At 34.8% G+C, this 25,239-nt stretch overlaps 1 protein-coding gene across 1 annotated transcript; it reads left to right on the plus strand.

The window, feature by feature from the left end:
- Positions 1-2,680: 2,680 nt before the first annotated feature.
- LOC149800385 (uncharacterized) lies at positions 2,681-22,629 on the plus strand. Its single transcript, XM_089957229.1, has 7 exons — positions 2,681-2,924; positions 5,068-5,124; positions 9,776-9,895; positions 13,607-13,735; positions 15,440-15,568; positions 16,568-16,690; positions 22,489-22,629. Exons 1-7 carry the CDS (start codon positions 2,765-2,767, stop codon positions 22,614-22,616), a joined length of 846 nt encoding a protein of 281 aa, XP_089813355.1. The 5' UTR covers positions 2,681-2,764; the 3' UTR covers positions 22,617-22,629.
- The last annotated feature ends 2,610 nt before the right edge of the window (positions 22,630-25,239 follow it).

Raw genomic sequence — 25,239 nt, forward strand, 5'->3', positions numbered from 1 at the left:
CGTCCTCGTACCGTACTCCGTAACCCTTGTACTCTGGAAGCATCTAAGAAGCGTGATCGTATCGTATTCCGTTCCTAAACAATTGCCGATCAAATGATGCTCCCGTTGCTTGACCTCTGACCTTTAAACATTTATTTCAATGTTATTGACGCCAGTACAGAGGAATTTGCTACCATGCACACCTCTCCTATATTGTACGGGTTTTGTTACCTTTCTCGCTCGAATATACGAGAAACAATATTATATTTCTGCAATGTACACGTGTTGTGGAACATATACAGCAATTATACTCTTTATTAAAAGTATACAGCATTGAGTTACAAAAATAATAATCATAGCAACCATAATGTTTATTCAAATACTATATATTGAAATCAATGTCATAACAATTGCGTTTTATAAAAAAAAATCTTTAAAATCTCAACCGTAATACCTATACAACATTTAATTATAACCAGACTTTGACGAAGTTGATGAGGATTGTTACTGATCACGATTTCCATTCATCAACAGTCAGGAATATTATTTCCAGAAAATAACTTAATATTACTGGAAATAACACTATTTTAACGAAATTTTTTCTCAAGCCTTATATCGATAAGACTTGGAGAGATTTCTGCAACATGTATTCTAGTTCGTAATTTAGTGGAGTAATGTGTTCTGATTGCCCGTCCTATGAAGAATTCTTTCCGATGTTACTTCTACCAAGGATTGCTGTATTTTATCAGTATTTATTTATCACGGAGATAGGAATGCTTTTGATCTTCATTTTTCAATAATATCATTTACCAAATTATGTTCCCTGATTTCCCGTCCTCCTGAATTTGGTTTCCGCAGTATAACTTTATCAGCAATTATTGGATTTCGAGCGAAGTTAGAGGCTGACGTTATCTAGCAAGCCTTTAGGAGTGTCATTTACAGCATTCGATTGCACCTTTAACAAGAGTTACACTATACTGATTGCCTTTCCTGTGGGATTTTGTCTCAACAGCATAACGTGACTAATGGTTGCTGGATATCACTACCGAATTTTGAATGATCTTTATATTGACGAAGCCTTAATTATGGAAGTTTGATTTCAAGCTTTCACGTAATCATTCCCACGAGACATGTTTCCTGATTGTCATACTTCTGACACTGGTTTCTGAAACACAACGTTACCAAATTTAATGTTACTTGATGTTGATCAGACACCAAATTTGATTTATTACCTGATTTTGATCAGGCACCAAATTTGATTTATTGCCTGATTTTGATTAGGTACTAATCAGGTAATTGGGTATGTTACGTGATGGTGATCAGAAATTTGTATATTAAAATTTGCAGAATTTCAGAACACCATCTTTTAAATATTATGCTCCAGATTTCGCATCCTTTAGAAATTGGCTATCTTTTACGATTGATTTCAATCCAGTTCGTCACAGCATCTGTATTCATGAATCCTTAAAGTGTCTTTATTTACAGAGTTTTAGATTAATGTACGGACACCTATTTTAAGTCCTCCTTATTTCATTTGTTTGCACATAGGTTTGAACAGAAATGTGGATTTAACTGACTTAAACAAACACCTTTGTGTTGATAATAATTTGAATTTTGGTAGCTTTTATTTGTGGCCCTATATTTATATTATCTAACATATCTTAATAGTCATTTTTATAGGAATCTTAAGCACTGCATTCACACTAACATTCACATTTTAGGCTGAGAATAGAGGATAAATCAAACTCTTATAATGTTTATTGCCTATTTGTCTATGCTATAACCATCCTCACCCCAGCCAGCCCCAAAAGCCACCCCGCCCCAAAAAAAAAAAAAGAAATCATAGAAACAACGCTGTGAGCAGGTACTAAAGTGTATACTGCTTCGCCAGAAAATACAACATTCGGAACTACATGATTATTTTATGTAATTTATACCACTCACATCTACAAGTTCGAAAAACTTGGGTATGATCTGTATATCTTAAAACATATAACAAAATATTAAACATACTCTACGAAGCAAAAGTATAATTTTGGTGAACGACTTTTGTCTTGAAATTGGCAGTTGGCCAAATGTTTGGTTACGGTCTGATGGACGCGGAAGCAATGGTCAGGTACGCCAAGACCTGGGTAACCGTACCACAGCAAGAAATCTACACTAGCAACATCAGCACTCCATACCGGTAGGTAAACAATACATCATATCCATTTCTATTTGTGTAACTTTTGTTACATATATTTTTGTATTTATTAGTTTATATACGGCACAATATAGTCATTATACATAATATATAATCGTTATATAGTATAATGTATACCCTCTACCGCCGCCTGTCTTTCTCACTCACCGTTTTGGTTGGTCAGTTAGTATGTCAGTTTGAAATCATTTGATTTAAATTACTATGTAGCTGCACCTCAGAGTAGATATGTGTTGATAAAAACTGACAGACTAAATTTCCAATAGAAAAACAAATCGATCGACAATAAAAAAATTCGTATGGTAGGTCACACACACGCAGACACATACACGAACACAGACATGCACACACACACAAACATTAAACGTAACATGCGTAACTGAGGCACGCAATATACAATGCAAGAAAAGATGAAGCGTTGGTTTCTATTGTTTTTCCTATTATTTTAGGGTGCTTAATTCAACATTATATGAAGGATCCGAAACCCTGGAAGTAGAGAAAACATGCCCGATCAATTACTTGGAGCACGTAAGGGTACTAACAACTTTTCAAAGCAGTCAGCGTGCGAACGTAGAGCTAGAGTTGATGTCCCCAGCAGGGACACGAAGTAAGCTGATGACCCGAAGAATTTTCGATCATGGGGTCAGTAGTGAACAGGTGTGGGCGTTCATGTCTGTTCAGTTTTGGGGCGAAGACCCTAATGGAAACTGGACATTCTCCATTAGAATTCCTAGTATTGATACAGGTGAGGTGATTTTATATAATGTATTCAATTTGAAAGCAATTCTATTTTTTAAGACTGTGGATGTGGTTATAAGAGTGCTTAGAGTATATGACTAGTCACGCAAAAACATTAAATATTTTTATAATATACCAGCAACAGCCGGTATGAATATCATGTGTAATACACCAGCAAAAGCAGGTATGAATATCATGTGTAATACACCAGTACAAACCAGTATGAATACATTCTGTAATACATCAGAACAAATTAGTATGAACACCATATGTAATATACCACTAAAATCCAATATGAATATCCTGTGAAAAACACCAGTAAATACCAGTATAAACATCATGTGGAAAACACCAGTCAAAGCCAGCATAAAAATCGTGTAAATGCACCAGTAAAATCCAGTATGAATAACATGTGTAATACACTATATAGAACCAGTATGAATATCATATGTAATACACAAGTAAAAACCAGTACAAACATCATGTGTAAAACACCAGTCAAAGCCAGCATGAAAATCGTGCGTAATACACCAGTAAAATTCAGTATGAATGTCATGTGTCAAACACCAGTAAATACCAGTGTGAACATCGTGTGTAAAACACAAGTAAAATCCAGCATGAATATCATGTGTAATACACAAGTAAAAACCAGTATAAACATCATGTGTAAAACACCAGTCAAAGCCAGCATGAAAACTTTGTGTAATACACCAGTAAAATCCAGTATGAATATCATGTGTAATACACTATACAGAACCAGTATGAATATAATGTGTAATACACCAGTAAAATCCTGTATGAATATAAAATGTAATACACCAGGAAAAACCTGTATGAATATAATATGTAATACACCAGGAAAACTCGGTATGAATATCATTTGTGATACACCAGTAAGAACCACTATGAACACAATGTGTGAAACTCCATATAGAACCAATATGAACACCATGTGTAATACACCTGTAAAAAACCAGTATGAATAACATGTGTAATACATAAATAACATCCAGTATGAATAACCTATGTAATACAGAAAGAAAAACCAGCATGAATACCAGGTGTAGCAAAGGGCAAATATATTGTACTTTCTTACCGAAATGATGGTAATAATAATAATAATAATGATCATTACTCAGAATGATTTTATCAACTTGAAAGCCGCTCATAATACACGAGGGGTTTATTGACACCAAATGGCGTATGTTTCCTTAGCAAATTGGATATAAGTCAAGAGCCAACCCCTCTTTTAAAAATGCACATCACACATAAGCCATTTTGTTATTCAAAGTATACACTAGCCAGTCAACAAATAGACATCCCCAACCATTAATACTAGGCAAAATGGTTGCATGTTTTACTAGTAAACCAACCTTTATAGCAAACCTGGGATTTTACTGCACAAGTGATGAGCTATTACTTCAAAAGTATTTGCACGCCTGAGATTTTGCTTACATTATAGGCAGACACTGTTCGACGTTATTTTCAACATTTTGCTTTTAGGAAAATACTCTTGAAAGAATCATGTATATCAGTAAGCAAGAGAGTGATGATTCAACCGACCAAAATAAAGAAGAGCCATGTTTTTGTTGTGTTTGATCTGTTTTGTTTCAACTGTACTTCTCCTTATAGCCTCCAGATCTCATACGTGCTGTGACAGCCCGATGGTTTACTTCACTTTTAGCAAAATAGCCTTTGCTACGCGTAAGAGATGCACGTTAACCATTTTTAGAGTATTCTCACATTTTGGATTAAACCATGCATGGCTGATGCCACGCGTATACATGAGACCTTTGCCGGACGTCTTGCCTAGTGTGACCTAGATTTCATATATATATATATATATATATATATATATATATATATATATATATATATATATATATATATATATTGTTCAAATTTATGTTTACACTGACTTTCTGTACGAGGTCCAAAATGTACTTAAGAAACCACGAGTAGATGTGAATCTCGAGGACAAGAGTGGGTCAGAGCTGAAGAAGTGGGCGAAATACGTGTAACCTGGTTATTATGGAATCTGTTGATATCCGTATTTGCCACAAGTTGAAAAGTGGTCATTTTATGGTGAGACCAATATTTTATTTCTTTTAACCATTTCTTTATGTTTGTTATCACCATGCTGTTCACAGGATACTTAACCTCATGGCAACTGATACTGTATGGCACATCAGCGGATCCTCTTTCAGGTAATCACGCAGTCTGCATTCAGTATTTTTTTTAATTATATGAAAATAGTTTCGGCTTGAATATGTGTAAAGAATCAATTGATGTACATTACATAAAAAAGAAGTGATTTTAATTGTAAGAAATCCTTTGTAGGATAAGAGCTTTTAGGTATCAGAATTGTTGATCTTAAAATTGAACTTAACGGCACTTGCTTTGCTTGATTTAGGGTACAGTAGTACATGTATGATCATTATTGCTCAGATCATACATATCTTTAAGAGTGCGTACTTTTAGGCAATATCACAGCCTTCATCAGCGACCTATGTTGATCACGTGACATACAATGATATCGTTATATGAGGAGTCTTGTGGGTGGTAATTCAAGCTCCTCGTCCTTGTTAAGTGTTGGCCCCCGCTGTCAGATTTCAAACGCCTCCTTCGCCTTTCTTTTCCATACATTGTCTTCTCATGCGATCACCTTTGATTTGGTTGGGGACGACGAAATGTCTAAAATTGCTACAGTGATCATATATGACCCATGACTACCTACTGACATGTTCTTGAATCCTGGTATCTAATATTCTGCCTATTTCCGCGATGTAATCCTTGTAATCATTACATTTTTAAGTAATAAACCACACCACATTTGTTTTCAAATTTTAAGTTTTGTCCTTCACATGGGCACGTTGTTATCTTAAAGAGCTGCATGGTCTGTAATATACGTTGATCCCATGTTGTATTAATACCCTGGTTAGGGCTTCTGATATACCACATATATATGGCATGCCAATGTGGTTCTATTTTAGTCAAGTCGCCTCGTATTGCGTGACCATTATATGTCACGTGATCAACATTAGTCGCGGAAGAAGGCAGTGTGATATTGCCGAAATGTTGAAGATATTTTTGCTTTGAGTATGGAAATTACTTAAGATCATCATCTATAGCAATGATGCAACTATCTCAGTAGTAGTACACTGACTGGAAGTAAATATGCATTTCCTACCATAAATTATTTTGTTTCAAAGAATATTACAGTTAATATGCAAGTCCTTGAAAATTGTGTTTCGATAAAGTTTCAATAATACACAAGGGTTTTACTTTGGTGCATTCTCTTTTTAAAATTTAATTTGCTTGCGCTGAATGAGTCTTTTTTTCATCGGCCGTTATTTGGATCAACATAATCTGCTGTGGTTTTAATACTTTTAATGCCATTTTATATTTATCAAGATTCGGTAAAAATGACTACCAACTGCATGGTGCAAACTTTCTCTCACAATCTGATCTAAATAATTCGACTGGTGCACAATGCATCTCGTATTGCTGTTCAATTTGCATTTGATTTAGAGCTTGGAGTAAATTACTTGGACTCAACATGCATTAATCCATTCCTTTTGACCTCGCTCGAACGTGTGAGCAATTAATTATTCTTCGGGAATTAATAATACTGGCTCTTAGCGTTGCTCACGCAACTGTCGACATTTACTCTCCCCCCCCCCCCCTTGTCTCTCCACACGCATATATAATATGGTGTACGTGTTCAGGTTCCTAATGCTTTATGTTGTACTCTGCGCGATCTCGCCGAAATACATATACCAAATCTTTTAGACTTTGATATGGAGTGCATTCTTTTTCTTCATCACTGGTTACAGTTTCTTTCATCTCTTGTAGTCAATGTCAAGGAAAGCTTCGCATTTTCGCACGCATTGAAAGCGCTATTGAGAATATTTTCTTTTTAAAGCAAGTTTTACAAATAAGGAAGACTTATATTTTAACGTATCAGTTGCATTGTAATATAATATTTAAACGTATTAGGGTTCTAAGTTAAGAGTTGGTAAAATTTGTCTGAGATTTTCAAGGATTGTTTTGATTTTTGTCGCTGTTCTTATGGATAATAAGTGTTCATTGCTAAACTAAAGAGATTTCTTTTAACTTGTGTGTTTGGAAGTGAAACAAGATAACTGGGTGGGATTTCCGGATTCATAAACAAAACAGTTTTGACGATGATATAAATACAATGTTTAATAATTAATGATGCAAAGGAGCAATTAATTATGAATATGTGCGTGTATATATGATCCAAATATTGGAATTAATTAACATAAGGACGCACAGACTTAATGAAAAATACAAATAAATTAATTTACAAAATGCAAAAAGACAATGGGTGAATGGTTCACAACGATTTCACAATGAAAAGATGGATATAGTTTACTTAGCTAGCAAACAATGTAGAATTTTACTCGTGTAGTGAAATTATGGTGATAAAAAGGGACAGATATACAACTTATCTGTACAGTCCCGAAATATACAATGGGTTTTACGAACCCCAAAATTAGCTAACGGCTAATCGATTATATGTACGGAGATACATTCATCAGCACACTATTTCAGCTCGACGGCTGCTACAGTTCAGCTTCACGGCTGCTACTGTTAATTCCTGTGGTTGGCTTTACAGCTTGCGCCTCGTCGAACCCGATCACTCTGATAACTTTGAACGCTCGGGTCACTATGGTCACTTTAGACACTTTAGATACTCAGGACACTCCAGACAGCGCTAGACACTCATGACACTCCAGACAGCTCTACACACTCCGGACATTCCGGACAGCTGAAAATATATCCAATACCGTGTACTATATATGACACGATCATAATAACGAAATGACATTATACACGGTAAATTATACGGATTACATTACCGGTACAATAATTACACAACAACAGGTTCAGAAGTAAACCTAATCCTGCTTGATGAGAATCCTACTAAACATTTCTTAAAAATGTAGCTTTATGTTACTAATATAAATACCTTGCTACTTCGCAAACAAGAATATCAATACGTGCATTATACTGCGTAAACCAAACCTACATAGCAAACATACAAAAATAAATGTGGTAGTGCAATAATTATATCTTATACACAAGAAATTAATAAACTTACTTACCTCTACAGCTGAAGATATGCAAGTCCTTACAGTAGACCGCTGACTGACAAGACTCTCCGTAATGTAAAGAGTTTTACCTACTGTGAGGTATTTATACACAGATATCGTCTGTGCACTGAAAGCATTCGGTTCGTCCCATCGAAATCCTTTCGCACGTGCGGGATAGGATGAACCGAACTCATTATTTCGAAATACAACGCAATATACATAAATCACCCTCGGGTATCGTTGTACATAAAAAACGAAACCCGAGTACATTTAATTAATAAATAAAAGAATTTGTCCAATTCCGTGACAGGAAGTAAAAGGAACCCGTCTCTAACTATCAACTACCGGCTTTGGCTCAAAACGTGACTGATGTTAGGACAATATAGCACCCACAGGCGGTGTTTATAATATGTTGTTTACGTAATAATACATATTAATCATAGATTATTATTCAGTAGATACTGCTTGGCAAACAATTAAAAGGACAAAAATAATTGTTCTCAAATCATTCTCAAATGTCAGATTCTCAAATATTTTAATGCCTGTCGCTGCTTTGAAGGTGACTATTTGATCTTTGTACAATAAATGGATGAAATGAGTTGAGTTGTGGGTATAAATATATCACTACAACCAGTCTTGGTATAGTCCATGCTCTCTCTCTCAGACGTAAATATTTAGCTATTCCCAATATATTTTGTACCTGTCCCTTTATATGCATGCAAGTTTGATTTTGCTCTCTCAACTATGTCTGCATTTCAGGTATTTCTAATCAGAACGAAATATATATTTACGTGTATTATTTACATATATTCTTTTAGACAACATTAACGTTACAGCCATATGCCGATAGCTAATGTTATCTGAAAGTACAGGCATATGGCTTTTAGGTGCCAACAGAGATACAAAGGAAATACAAATTTCAGTAGATATAATGCGACTTCCTTGAAATATACCATATTTTGTCCTATTGTTTACCTCATGTTGGATATCAAGCTTGAAGCAAGCTCTAATTGTCCAAGAGAAAGTTCAATTTTTAGTCAGCTTGCCCCAGGTATGCTGACTTTTATAATTTGCTTGTAAATCAAGGTGTATATATATATATATATATATATATATATATATATATATATATATATATATATATATATATTCGTTTACATGCAAGAACCTCTGAGGAATTATTGCACTGACGTTACTCACAAATGATCCAGAGTAGCCATTTCTTTTTTCTTCATTTAAATGAAATGTAAATGTATGTTAGGGTGCATGACAGCAGAAATATGATTCATCTTGAATCACGAGTCAGATGGTTTGATGACTTTAGTAAAACTTGATCTTCAACATCAATCATTTCTTTTCAGAATAGGAAATGTCATCGATGTGCATAAGTAAAAAAAAAATTGTTTCCAACACCAAGCCACAGGCCTGCACCAAAAAAGAAATCAATCTCATTTAGGACATACGCACCTTTATTAATATGTGAAATAGACCATATACTGCCTGCCATATCTGTAGGGACACTATTTGTTGATAGACGCATATATGAAATCAAGGAAGCAAAATACTGGATAAAGCACATGCTATAGTTGGTTTCGTCGATTTACCTCAGTTTTGTCCTGTAATCTCCAGGGATTTAAAATTGTAACCGTTAGAAAAATTGTAGCAATCAGAGAATCAAATTTAGTTAGATATTATTTCTTTTTGCCGGCATTTGTATTCATTTTTTAAATATATCTAGGAATACCCCCATGTGACGAATCGCCATGCGAGAATGGTGGCAGCTGCACGTCAAACTCAAAGTATGACATGTATTCTTGCAAGTGCGCACCTGGGTATACTGGGAAAACATGTGAGACAGGTACAGCAAACACAATGAAAATAAAGTTACATTTTACATGTAAACGTCCTGACTAGCGATTAGAGCAATCGCTAGATCTGCTTTATTTACACTAAACATGTCTATTGTATAAGAGAGATTTAACATTCACGTTGTTAGACAGATCGAAATTTGTTACTGACTCAAAAATAAATTAAGACATTACAGTTAATATGCAAAATGATCATGTAACTTAAATTTGCTTCGAATCAAAGCACAGATACTATTAAATGTTGGCAGATATCTGGAATATGTGTGCCTGAAATACAAGTAGGAAAAGACTATAGACTGTTCTGTGTACAGAAAACAATCACCTATTTAGTACGCAGGATACCAGTCATCAATGTATAGAGTACACTGGATACCTTTTTTACTTCTAGGAAGTCGAACAGGTACCTGTAATATCATTATTCATTATTTAAATACGCAATTATTTATATCAATTCACTTGGTTTACGTTTGTCTCTGTGCACAAATGCGACTCGACCCGGTGACCTGTAATTATTTTGCGCCAACCAATTTCGAATCGAATCTGATGATTAAGGATGTATTTTGTTTGGTTTATTGGTTGGCCGATTTATGGATATTTATCCTAATATAATGCCTATCAGTGCGTATAGGTTGTGCTTATTTGAGTGACGATGTATATGTATACACCGTGTCATGTACTTTATACAATAGTTGTATTTTCAGAAACCTTAACATTGATGTCAACGGAAAATGGGTTAGTGGGTTTATTTAGTCATATCAAAAGAACAATACGAACCATATTTTCAGTAGTTGCGTCACACCAAAAAGGGCATTATGTGATTTTAGTTAAACTACTTTTGCTTTGCAAGATATTCGCTTTTGGAGAAAATCCCATATGTAATGTGATATTTCATGATATAAGGATTTCCTTATTTATATAAATCCAGTTAGTTTAAGAATGGCAATACAGCAAGAAACCCCACCTAAAGGTCATTACACACCGAGTTAGCATGACACTACGGTCCCTGCATACAGTTTTCATATTCTTCTCCGTTGCACCTACGATTGGAAAGTGTGTTTCGTTCACATCAAAAAAAAAAAACCCGAATGAATAACCAGAGCCTTCAGGCTTCATGGAAGGACTTCGCGTGCATTTAACTTTGTGGCCAGTGTAATGTTATACAGTCAATATATTTTCTTGTAGGGAGATATGAAAATGTTTTCTCCAAGGCACGTTATGTTCTATGAGGATTATTGGCTTAAACTAATGAAATAACATAATTAACAATTGCTGCTTTTATAGATATAATTTGGCGTATAACTCTATCGAATCCACTGTAGTCATCGTTTGGAATCAATACTTTAATAACAATATATAGCCATGTGTTAGTCTTCGGATCATTTGCATTTTGATGTCAATATATATTCAGTGTAACATGGTTCAAAACAGAATTAAAACTTCATAGAATATATATATATATATATATATATATATATATATATATATATATATATATATATATATATATATATATATATATATATATATATATATATATATTCTCTGTATCAATGATATACCGCGAGACTATACATATATTTTATTTATATCACGTACAAATACACATATTTGCCTTTGTACTGAGTTAAGACTGGCTACGGGGAATTGTGTATTGACCGAGTGAATGAACTCACTTTCCTCCCGCATGTGTCCGCTACAAAATGTAGTTCTGTCATTTTGTGGCTATTCACAATCACCTTTGCATATTGATAAGTTGATTGTTTTCCTTTTTGAGTTCCCATTTGTTTTCACATTGATTAAATCAATATTAGTCGCTCGTATGATTCCTAAATGAAACATGGTTTTAAAGGTCTATTATTGTACTCAAAAACTTTTGTTTATGTGATAAATTTGATCACCTAGATGTGGTTTTTTAAAAGGTATTATGCCAAATACCTCATTGTTAATGAAAATAATGACTACAAAACACCGATTTGTTATCTCTGTAGGCAGCACGCTCCTAGACGATTTTGATCTCGGAAATTTCGGTAAGACAAAGAGGAATTGACGTGGTGTAGGGAACAGCGCATTTCTACTTTTGTTTTTAGTTGCATTCTATAGCCTAGGTGGTACCACAGGGGTTCGGTACAAAGAAAATTAGGAGTATCCGTCCACGAACCAATGGATGGGGGTTCTAACCTATAACAATATAACACAAGGGAAGACACCAGTCCGCACCCCTCGGTAGTTCCAACATTGCTAGTTTATCATAATTGCGTCTGCTAATTTCCAACTGAAGCGGTCGTAATCAAGAATAGTTCAATTTTCAAAACAGTTCGACACACTTCGTTCATTTTGTGACATATTGGAGAAAACGCAATCATTGTTCGCTGATTTTGACGTCTGGAAAGTACTGTCTGGCGGTGCCGTTTTGCATTCGGATAGTCTTCGATTTAAGCATTGACCGCAAGGTAAGATCCGAACAACATCGAGTCCGCAGTAAATATCGTTAATGTACATTGTGAAGCGTTTTAATTTTTGTGGTTAAAAACAAATGTTGATTTTCGTAAATTTGGTGCTGATTGCTGGTTACATTGTTGCATAGTGCATAGTTAACTCAGTACATGTAGTGAACAAATCGCAAAACTCAAGGGGATGACGTGTCTCTTAAAGCTTATAGAGTGCTGATGTCTCGACATTCTTTTGTTGAATCACAGTACCATAACGCCAGGTTTGAGCACACTGTAAATTCCAATGAATGTCTTTATTCAAGAATTTTATTGAAGTACTTTTGCATTCCCAGAAAATCAATTATCAATTGAATTCAATAATTTTAACAAAAAAGATTACAACCCAAAACTACTGGTCGCAACATAATATAACTTGAAAGTGCTCGATGTTAAGGCATGAATGACCAAGTCCTCACATTATGTAGTTCTATACTTGACATCAGGTCACAATTAGCATTTTCTAAAGAATAACCACTACATAATGGAATACAACCTCCTAGAATGATCCTAATGTTTAAAAAAAATAACCTGGATTATATATAATTCACTTAGGAAATTCCGAAACTTTGACCCCAATAAACACATTTACTTCTTCTGTTAATAATAATACTGAGTTTAAACCAATACATATAGAAAATAATGTCGCTATGTATTAGCTGTTTACAATGAACAAAATAAAAGGTCAATTTGCATATAATGAAATAAAATAAAATATAACTAACAACCAAATCAAATAAATATACGTAATACAAGTCACTCTACTGGATTTTAAATCTTTCATCGTTCATACCAAAAAGGAACACTTTAAAAACTATATCCTCTTACCCAACAAATAATGGTTTAAACAAGTTAACCAAATAACACAATCAACAGCAGTCGGTACTTCTGAGGCAAACATTTCGATAATCAAAGAATGCAACACTGCCCATAATTCCCCTGAATTTTCCTATTATGAGAATCAAAATTTCATTAAAGCTTTTAGTTTCCTCAATGACTCTGAAACAAATTTGATATTCTGAGCTCTAATAACACAGTTTTAACATATATGTTCCGTTACCAACAAGCATTCAGAAATAAGATATGTTTTAATGATGTAGATTGTGAACAAAATAGTCACTTGTTACATTTATATTTTGGCAAGGTAATTTATTTTTAAATAATGTTTGCGCATGACAGCAAGCACATTTTGCCAAAATGAACGTTTGGTTTCAGAAATAAATGAGTGTGAAAGTTTTCCTTGCAACGATAATGCCACATGCGTGGATTTGGTCAATGCATTCAACTGCACGTGTCCTGCTGGCTATGTCTACAATTACACCAGTGATCCTAACAAATGTCAAGGTACTCTCTCTCTCTCTCTCTCTCTCTCTCATCAACTATAGTAATGCATGAAATTCTTAGATTACCCACATCCTTATAACAATCAAGAGAACAAATTGAAACAATTCGTCAAAAGTATATAAGGACGATCATTGTACGAATTCAGATAGATGAACTTAAACACATTTACACTCATATCAAGAAAATTGATCTACTGATTTAATCAAACAAATTCATGCGAATATAAGCAAACAAATTCAAGCAAATCATTATATTGGTATCAACGAATTGCATGAGATTGACGCAAATACCTTGTGCTTTCAAGCTTTGCTCGCTTCTACCGCCAGAATTATGTCCGTCGACTTATCAGCCATCCTGTCCCTCTGATAACTCTTTTACGAGAGAATTTCTTCTAAATTCAATTTCGGAGTCTGCTATATTTTTCCACTTGCAGGAAAACGTAGACTGGCTACATTTTTCGTTGCGACATATTAAAACCAAGACATTTCGAGTGGGAAACACCCCCTCCCTATTTACTGTAACCAATTAGGATTAAATATATCTACCTCCTTTTATAATAAGGCGCCAAATTGCGGTCAGCCTGATTTCTAGATTTCCAAATAACTGATTCTAGACAATTTGAACTCTATCATGTTTGATAAAAAGATCGAAGTTCATCTTTTCCTTCCAGTCTGTCTGACGGTTGAATAAACAAGACCTAATTAAGAATCACTTCCTCTCACGACACAGACACTAAAAATCATTGCTGTATAACCAGTCCCCGTAAATCTAGTTAATTGTTCTCTTACCCAAATTAATGTGCTCTTTATAGATGGACATAAATTTTCATCCTTAGACGGTCACATTAGGGTTGCTTTCAATCCAAATGATGATGTAATCAAACGTCATTTAGGGGCACTGAGAAGGAGGTCGAATTTCGGCTACAAAATAAAGACAAGAAAGAATCCCATGAGTGATACACTTTATGCCGTTCCACATTAGCTTTGCAACATACGTTATAGTTAATTCCAAAGGAAATATGATCAAATACCTATGCTTCCAAACACCAAGACTTGTTTTAGTGGAAAAATCTCGCTTCATAAAGCAAGCACGTTTTGCAATGTTAAACATCCTACTATTATCATAAACTAGAAGAAAGATATATCAATAAACAACAATCTAACTTCCACTGATAGCCATGGGAAATTTCCACTCTTTTTTGCTTTGTACTCTTGCACCGTACGGTGAACCCCTCTTTTAGATCCATTTTTTTCCCCTGCAACGTAATGGTTACAACCTCTAATCCCTCTCTCACTTGGTTGCCACAGTGGCAACACAAGTACCTAATTGTTGGTCTACCTAGCTGGTCAGAAGGAGATCGGGACAGCGATAGACAATATTAGCTTTAAAGTCATTTCAGTTAACTCTTATTCACGAGGTTTGAATATTCCCACAATGACTGGGGCATCATAATCGAACGCATTCCAAGACAAAAACATTGCCTACATCAGACAACTTTTACGATATGCGCTTGGCATTAAAGGTCTATTCTGCACCTCATCCCAAATCGAGTAGGAAACGAACGGATATCCGATTGGCAGGAGTGCATGCTTATAAAGCATTTCAGCTAAGGTGTCGGGATGGTGAGAAAAGATGTTATTTGTCAAAAAAAAAAAAATGAAAAAGAGAAAGGCATATCAGAACTAAAATTATTCTTACTTCCAGCAATAAATGAGTGTGAACGTTTTCCTTGCTTCGATAATGCCACATGCCTGGATTTGGTGCATTCGTACAACTGCACGTGTCCTGCTGGCTATGTCTACAATTACACCAGTGATCCTAATAAATGTCAAGGTACTCTTCTCTCTCTCTCTCTCTCTCTCTCTCTCTCGTACACAGCTCCATATCAATATTTCAGATATTTATTTCTCAGTTGCTGAACTGTGGAACATCACTAAATTATGATATTATGGTGTTGTGTAAAGAACAGACGAATTCGGTATATGCAGCCATCTCGCTGCGTCAACGTGTGAAACATACAATATATGTGTTTTTTACCGCACATTCTTCAGTTCCTAGATTACCTTGCTCTGAGTAGATGACATTTTTGAATGGGAAATCATACTTGAGCATTTTGTAATACTTTTGCACACTTCGATTTTCACTGACATTTAATTCTCTTGAAGTACCTGTGCCATAAGTTTAAGGAGAAACAAAAATTCAAAATAATTTGTTAGCGGACGTCTGCGGAGGATACTCATGCGGTTAGATTTAAATTTTTCTCAAGAGAGCCATGAATGAATAGTCTATATATACAATTTCCTTAAAATAAATTATATTTTACAATGGTTCAAATCTTTCTTTGCACTCAGAACATTGGTAAAATCTCTTACACATACACACACACATATACAGTTTTAACAATATATATATATATATATATATATATATATATATATATATATATATATATATATATATATATATATAGATGGATAGATAGATAGATAGATAGATAGATAGATTTGGTGAGTGTGATGGTTTTATCGATGCATCTAGATTTGTTGAGTGTGACAGCATTATTGATGTCTCTAGATTTGCATTTAGACAAGGGTGTCTTGATAGCTCAATGACAGAGAGTCAGACTCCTAGCCCCAGGGTTGCCGGTTCGATACCTGTGTAGGTTAGCACGGTCAGGTTTTCTCGATGTATTCTTAGAAAGGTACTTAGGTCCCATTTTCTCGGCATGGGATTGCTAATAATTTTGAAAGTGACATTAAATACCAACCAACCATAGATTGTATTGAGAGGAAGCCATCGTACCCAATATCCTTTGAAACTTTTTCTTTGCAGATATTAATGAATGCGATAGCAGTCCCTGTGAAGGTAATTCCACGTGTGAAAATCTACCTGGCTACTATGCATGTATCTGTTCCAGTGGTTTTATTTATAATGAGACAGCTAAAGATTGCACAGGTAAGCTGGACTGCACAACGCAACACATTGTATATATCCTGTTAACACTTTGACGAAAGGTAAACACCAAACATTAAGAAAAAATAGCTGTCACAAAATATTTACTTTTTAGGTTTTCGTGACATGAGTAAAATTATTTTATTGAAGGATGTTTATGGGGAAGTTTCGCTTACAATTTAAGGATGTTACTCGTGTTTATCAGAAGCTTTTACTTCGTCGCTTACCTTTATACCAAAGTCAATGGTTGTCATTGGACAGCATCAGATTGCGCCATGTAGTAGTTACTTGGTAGTTTTATATTTTACATTTTTAGGCAAAGTTTTGAGATGAAACATGATAGCATGTATGACATCATTAGTTTCATGTAACAATCCAGTTAGAACAGACTTTACCAGCCGTTTTGTACTCGAAATTTCGGCACAAAACTATAAACAAAAAGCGATGCATACCTTAGCCCTTTCTTGATTGATTTACAGCACTACTAATTATGACAATCTATAGTCTCTCTCTCTCTCTCTCTCTCTCTCTCACACACACACACACACACTCACACACACACACACACACACACACACACACACACACACACACACACACTCTCAGCGGGGGTTTGGAATGTAAGCGACATACCTGTACAGATTTGTTGAGTGTGACGACATTACTGATATATCTAGATTTGCATTTAGAATAGATTGTCGCAGGAGATCGTTTGTCAGAATGTCAGACTCGTAATCCAAGGTTTGCAGGTTCTATAAGTGCCAAGGCCAGCATGGTAGGGGCTTCCGCATAATTATTTTCGGGGTGGGTGGATGGTGGCAAACATGTAGAGTCAGCTATTATGTTTAAAGGATGTGAGCCAAAACATGTTTAGACGTTAAGGGGGAGTGGCGGCTGTTGGGGGGGGGGGGGGGCAAGTACCCCCTCTGACCACGTGCAGGCGCCTTTTCAGCATTGTTTCTGTTCCTGTATGTTTTCTTTAGAATGGCGCCTAAGTCCCATTTCCTCGCTTTGACATCCCCATTAACAACCGCTCCGGTGGGGTGGCCTCAGTGGTTGGAGCGTCCGCCTAGCATGCGGAGGTCGCTGGTTCGAGCCCCGGCTGAGTCGTACCAAAGACTAATAAAAAATGATACTAACAGCTGCCTCGCTTGGAGCTTAGCATTAAGCGGTTGGTGTTATGACTGGTTAGCCTGGTCGCAGGATAATGCGACTGGGTGGGGCGTGATGCTAAATGTCTGCGGCATTATGTAAACTGCCACACAGCAGAAGTCTTAGCGGTATGACTGAAAAATTGTTAAAAGCTATGTTAAAAATCTAAATGACACTCAAAAATATACACGGGTCACCACGTTGAAAATGCAGTGAAAAATCAACGATCCAACAGATTTGTTAGATTTAGACCGTCAGTATCAGAACCAATTTCCGTTGAACATTTTTTTTTGTGTGCAGATATTAATGAATGCGATAGCGGTTCCTGTAAAGGCAATTCCACGTGTGAAAATCTACCTGGCTACCATACGTGTCTCTGCTCCAATGGCTTTATTTATAACGAGATAGCTCGAGACTGCACATGTAAGATCGATAAAATGTGAGGTTATTACCTGATTAAACTCGACACACAGCTTATATCTAATTAATCAAAAGATGAAAAGTAAACAACAAACAGGAATGAAAATGGCCGACGAAAAGTAAACAACGAACATGAATAGAAATGGCCGCCATAAGATACTTACTGTGCATGTTTTATAGGAAGAACAAAGATATTTTCTAAAAGGAAGCTTATGGACAAGTTTTAATTACAAAGATAACACGGTTTTATTTGAATATTGTACTACAGTCCTTAACTTTAGACCAAAAGGCATCGGATTATCCTTAGCCAGCATCACACTGTGCTATTTTTTAAGGACTATTCTTGTTTGACAATCTATACTCTTTTAATGTTGAAACATTTTTAATTGAAACTGTTAAGTCCCAGTTATGGCATCGTTGGGTTCATGTAGCAATCCAATTAGAGAGATTGACAAACCTTTTCTACCGAATTTCATCAAAACCTTGAAACAAGAATGATGCATACCCTAACTCCTTACAGTAATTATATACACAAATACTATTTATAAGAGTGTATCACACGAACACACACACACACACACACACACACACACACACACACACTCATTCAATTTCAGAGCTAGCTCCACACATAATACCCCCAGAAAAAAAAGATACAACTTGTCTATTGTCACCTACTGATAGGAAATAGTATGTACGATAATAAGATAATATTAAGAATGTATACACAAACCATAGCCATTTAAATTTTTTTCGTATGAATTTATTGTTGTAGAAGAAACTAACTAAATGCTGAAGTTGTTGTCGCGTGTAATGAACGTTACAGTAACCTAAATTTGGCAGAATGATTCAGCACGCCACAGTTTGGATCAGCACTATAAGCATGCTTCTAAAATAAGTGTATATATTGTTGGACAGACAAACATACGGATGCTGAGTTCATTGATTTTTAACGTGTGTAACAAAGAACTGCTGTTATTCGTCAACAATATCCCAATATGAAACTGAGTGGTTCCTGTCACCCAACCCTAATCCCAAAACCTGTCACATTAAAATTGATTTTACATCAAAATGAGGTTAGAATTAAGGTTTCTTTCATGCGCTGAGAAAGATGTCGAATTTCGGCTACAAAACTAGGTCAAAAAAAATATCCCGTGGGGGTAATACTTCATGCTGTTACGCATTGGTTGTAAGGCTTTAAAACAGTTAATTCAACTTAAAATCACATCCAAACATATCTTTTCATGGAACAATTTACCTCGAGGCACCATTTCTTGCTCTTGGACATTCTGTTTTTACTATGAAGTAGACGAAAGTTAAAAATATATTAAAGTATCTTTAGATATGTCCATGTCTATCCGTGGCAAAATATCCACGGTTTCTTTCCCTTTTTGCAGTTGTGCGTATGCTCACCACCCTACTTCAATCCCGGCTTTTCTCTATAATGTAGGAACGGCAGATCCGTTTAATATGTATTCTCCTTTTGAAATCTTGTTTACTTATTGGTAAGACTGTTCCAGTGGCTTAGTGGTATCAAAGATTTATAAAAATGGATACTAATAAACGCCTCGCTAGGCACTCTGCAATTAAGAGGTTAGTTTTAGGGCTGGTCGGCCTGGTGTCAGGTTTATGTGACTAGGTGGGACATCATGCTACATGTCTGCGGCATGATGACCCAGTGCCAGACATCACTATTAACTGGCACACTGCATACATCGCAGCGATAAGACTGAAAAGTTGTTAAAGCTACAATTACAAATCCAAACCACACACACACACACACACACACACACACTGGTAAAAAAAATTCTTAAAATATAACATATACTGCACATACTAAATTCGTACTCAACTTAAAGTCTTACAGGGCAGGAGCCAATACACTTTAATCTCTACCATTTAATTACCATAATGGTAACATATGTATCGAATTAGAAGAATTGCCACGATGGTAACATATGTACCGAATTATAAGAATTTCCACGATGGTAACATGTGTACCGAATTAGAAGAATTGCCAGAATGGCAACATATATACCGAATTAGAAGAATTGCCACGATGGCAACATATGCATCGAATTAGAAGAATTGCCACAATGGCAACATATGTACCGAATTAGAAGAATTGCCACGATGGCAACATATACACCGAATTAGAAGAATTTGCAGTCATATGTTTCAGAGAAGAAAGGGTTAAGGTTAGACGATATAGGATTTAACGGCACTTTATCCAAATCCTGACCATATAGTGTTCATTACGTTTATGTATTCGTACAACGGGGCCAATACCATAACCAAACGGATACCAAGGCAACAATATTTTCTTTATTAGTCACCCCTTTCGAGGCGCACCGGGTCTATTCTACATTTCGAATGGCACAGAAGGCAGACAGACAGACGAATGGATGTAATGTGTTAATATTCCATGCTAACTTTTCGAAATGACAAATAAATATATAGCATATGTCAAACATGAAACAACAAAATAAAAACACGCATATCAGAACGAAAATGAACTTTTGTTTGCAGAGATAAATGAGTGTGACAGTGTTCCATGTCACGATGGTGCTACATGCGTGGATTTAGTCGATGCGTACAACTTGTGAAGCATACAATATACGTTTAACAATATATATCTTCAGTTCCGAGACTAACGTACTGTTTAGAAGATATTTAAAAATGTAAAAGAAAGCTTACCTCGTTTTAAGTATTGTTGTTCACATTTATTTTTATAGATTTTATCTTCACGGCATTTCTCTTGATGTACATCATTAAGACGCTATGGTCTTAAGTAAGTAATACAAAAGAGTGAAAGCCAGCATATTTTTTTAAATTCAATAAATAATTTATTTGCCTAGAATGCAAAGTAAAAAATGTAAAAATAACTTACGGTATTGGAATTAAAGCCAAAATAATCATAGAATTTCTAACACAAGACCTAATATTTAAAGATCTCAATAAACGTTGGTGATATTTCATAAGTACTCCAACTCTGGAAGTGTTGATGTGCCAGTGGTAGCCTATTATGTAATGATGTGCAAACATTCATTTGTTCAATCACAATAAAACAGTTCAAGAATATGTCTTTATCTGAATTTCACTATCACTCCAAGTATATATATCCATGAATGTTTCTTTTTTTAGCACTTTGCATGTCCACAGAAAAATCAGTTGAATTAAATAATTTGACTGAACAAAGTACAGCCCAAATAATAAAACAGGACACAACAATAATGCTACCGATTCTGCTCAGATCTTAAAACACGAATGAATAATTTTGCCCAGTAACAAGATTATATAGTCCTCCACCTGACCTAAGGTCACATTTAGCATAATAAAAAAACAACTTTTACCGATTGGAAAATTTCATTCTAAAATGTTCCGAATGTTTCCAAGAAGAAATATTAGTCATCATTAGAAGGCCTGTTACGAAAATTATAAAATAAAATGTAGTATACAACAGGTGGGCCAGGTATATTTATAGGATAATCCCAATAACGTAGACCCAGATCCAAATAAATGTTTCCTTCTATTGATTATTACCCTAATAATAAATCCTTATTTGCAGAGAAAATATTGGCTATGTATGAGCTGGTAACACAATTAAAACAATCAATAATTCAAATCATGTAGAAAATGAAAGTCGATTGGGACACGGTCAGGTCCAAAATACAATTATCCAATTAGAGTCCAGCATCATTACACTATTTTTGTGAATATGTTAAAATACAGTATGAATCTTTCAGTTAAATCACAACGTGAGTCAATCCCTCTTTCACACACACATATACATACATACATACATATATATATATATATATATATATATATATATATATATATATATATATATATATATATATATATATATATATATATATATATATCCATGTGTGTATGTATGTGTATCTTGAGTGTAATAGCAATTATGATCTATCTAGTTTTACATTTAAAAGGGTTGCCGCTGTAACTAATTTGGTAGAGAGTGAGCCTAGTGATAGAGGGGTTGCGGGTTTGATACATACCCAGGCCAGAGCGATTCGGGTTCGTCGATGTTTTATTGTTGTTTTTTGTGTCGGTGAAGGCTCCTCGGTCCCATTTCTTCGGCATGATGTAGACAATACTGTTGAAAGTGCTATTAAAATGCAAAGCAACTAACCAACTAACCAACCATATTATTTAAATGAAACAGTCGTACACAGTATCCTTTTAAAAGTGTTCCTTTGCAGATATTAATGAGTGCGATCACAGTCCTTGTGAAGGCCATTCCGCTTGTGAAAACAGCCTGGGCAGCTATGCGTGTCTCTGCACCACTGGTTTTATTTATAATGAGACTGCTGGAGACTGCACAGGTTAGATGTACACACACTATTATGGTATGCTTGATTACGACGCAACATACATATGCTATCATAAAAAGACTGCATGTTTTATCAACTAGCGAGATCATGATGATATATTAAAGAACTGAAACAATGTCGATGGCTAGCCATGGCATATGGCATTCCTTTATGCTTTGTACTTTTGTACCGCATGCTCACCGCCTTCTGCAGCACTGTCTTTTCTAGTAATGTAGGGTTGGTAGCTCAGACCCCTCGAACATGCAGTTACCACAATGGCAACCTATGTACCAAAATTTGGAGAATTTCCTTCGCGCTGTTTTGGACTATTGGATGGAATGTTTCAATATTCCTAGCTAAAGTGTCGTAATGAATATGCAAACAACAAAATTTAAATACATGGAAACAGATGCATACTTTATTTGCTTATTAGAATGACCATCGTCTTGAATACAAACTTTACCCTGCTGTCTAAATAAATTGGAAATAAGCGAGTAGATTACCATAAAAGTAATAACCAATATGATACGGTTTATACAAATCAAAGTTTAGATAAGGTAACGTTAATTTATAGTACTTTAATAAATAAAAAAACAAAGAAACCCCTCCCTCCCAAAAATAGCAAAAAAAACATTTTTTTTTTTTTATAAAGCCTCTTACGCAAAGTCTCACTGATGTTTGTATTTACACATCGAATGACGCTTTTATCCCAGACTAAGCTTTCAATAACTTGAAGAACTTGTGCACCTGGTTACACAGCAATATACATGCGAATTTTAATCCTCGTGTCTCTCCGTTGTAAAAATATACAACATTGTATACCTGATTTGATAAACTCATTACAGAAAGATGGAACAGAGGTACCCGAACGTTTACAATATTCCTTAGAAATAAACATTTGGCAAACTTATTTATTCATTTTATTTATAACTGCCAATATCGAAATGAAACGCGCGATAATTTAGTGGCTTGGAGCATGATTGTTATCAAACATTTTATAAATATTACCCGTAAGAATATCCTCTGGCAATGATTTCTGTGTCTTATCGGGTATAACTATACATTTATTTAAAAGAGTATTCCGTATTTTCTGCAAGTATTATCTGATAGAATTATACAATCGATCAAAATGATATTCTGTGTTGTCTGTAATTCGTATATTTTAGACCTATACAGTCAATCAAAAGGATATTCTGTGTTGTCTGTAATTCGTATATTTTAGACTTATACAGTCAATCAAAAGGATATTCCGTGTTGTCTGTAATTCGTATATTTTAGACCTATACATTCAATCAAAAGGATATTCCGTGTTGTCTGTAATTCGTATATTTTAGACTTATACATTCAATCAAAAGGATATTCCGTGTTGTCTGTAATTCGTACATTTTAGACCTATACATTCAATCAAAAGGATATTCTGTGTTGTCTGTAATTCGTATATTTTTGACCTATACATTCAATCAAAAGGATATTCCGTGTTGTCTGTAATTCGTATATTTTAGACCTATACAGTCAATCAAAAGGATATTCCGTGTTGTCTGTAATTCGTATATTTTTGACCTATACATTCAATCAAAAGGATATTCCGTGTTGTCTGTAATTCGTATATTTTTGACCTATACATTCATTCAAAAGGATATTCTGTGTTGTCTGTAATTCGTATATTTTAGACCTATACAGTCAATCAAAAGGATATTCCGTCTTGTCTGTAATTCGTATATTTTTGACCTATACATTCATTCAAAAGGATATTCCGTGTTGTCTGCAATTCGTATATTTTAGACCTATACATTCAATCAAAAGGATATTCTGTGTTGTCTGTAATTCGTATATTTTTGACCTATACATTCAATCAAAAGGATATTCTGTGTTGTCTGTAATTCGTATATTTTAGACCAATACATTCAATCAAAAGGATATTCTGTGTTGTCTGTAATTCGTACATTTTAGACCTATACATTCAATCAAAAGGATATTCTGTGTTGTCTGTAATTCGTACATTTTAGACCTATACAGTCAATCAAAAGGATATTCTGTGTTGTCTGTTATTCGTATATTTTAGACTTATACATTCATTCAAAAAGATATTCCGTGTTGTCTGCAATTCGTATATTTTAGACCTATACATTCAATCAAAAGGATATTCTGTGTTGTCTGTAATTCGTATATTTTTGACCTATACATTCAATCAAAAGGATATTCTGTGTTGTCTGTAATTCGTATATTTTAGACCTATACATTCATTCAAAAGGATACTCCATGTTCTCTGCAATTCGTATCTGATACAATTATCCATTCATTTTAAAGGATATTATGTGTTGTCTGCAAGTCTTATCTGATAGAAGTATGCGTAAAATTCGTATCATTTAGACTTAAACTTTCATTTAAAAAGGTATTCTGTGTTGTCAGCAAGTCTTATCTGATAGAAGTATGCGTAAAATTCGTATCATTTAGACTTAAACATTCATTTAAAAGGGTATTCTGTGTTGTCTGCAAGTCTTATCTGACAGGAGTATGCGTAAAATTCGTATCATTTAGACTTAAACATTCATTTAAAAGGGTATTCTGTGTTGTCTGCAAGTCTTATCTGATAGAAGTATGCATTCATTCAAAAGGATATTCCATGTTCTAAGCAATTCG

Source organism: Sinohyriopsis cumingii, chromosome 5, assembly GCF_028554795.1.
Source record: "Sinohyriopsis cumingii isolate HCF-2022 chromosome 5, ASM2855479v2, whole genome shotgun sequence".
NCBI lineage: Eukaryota > Metazoa > Mollusca > Bivalvia > Unionida > Unionidae > Sinohyriopsis > Sinohyriopsis cumingii.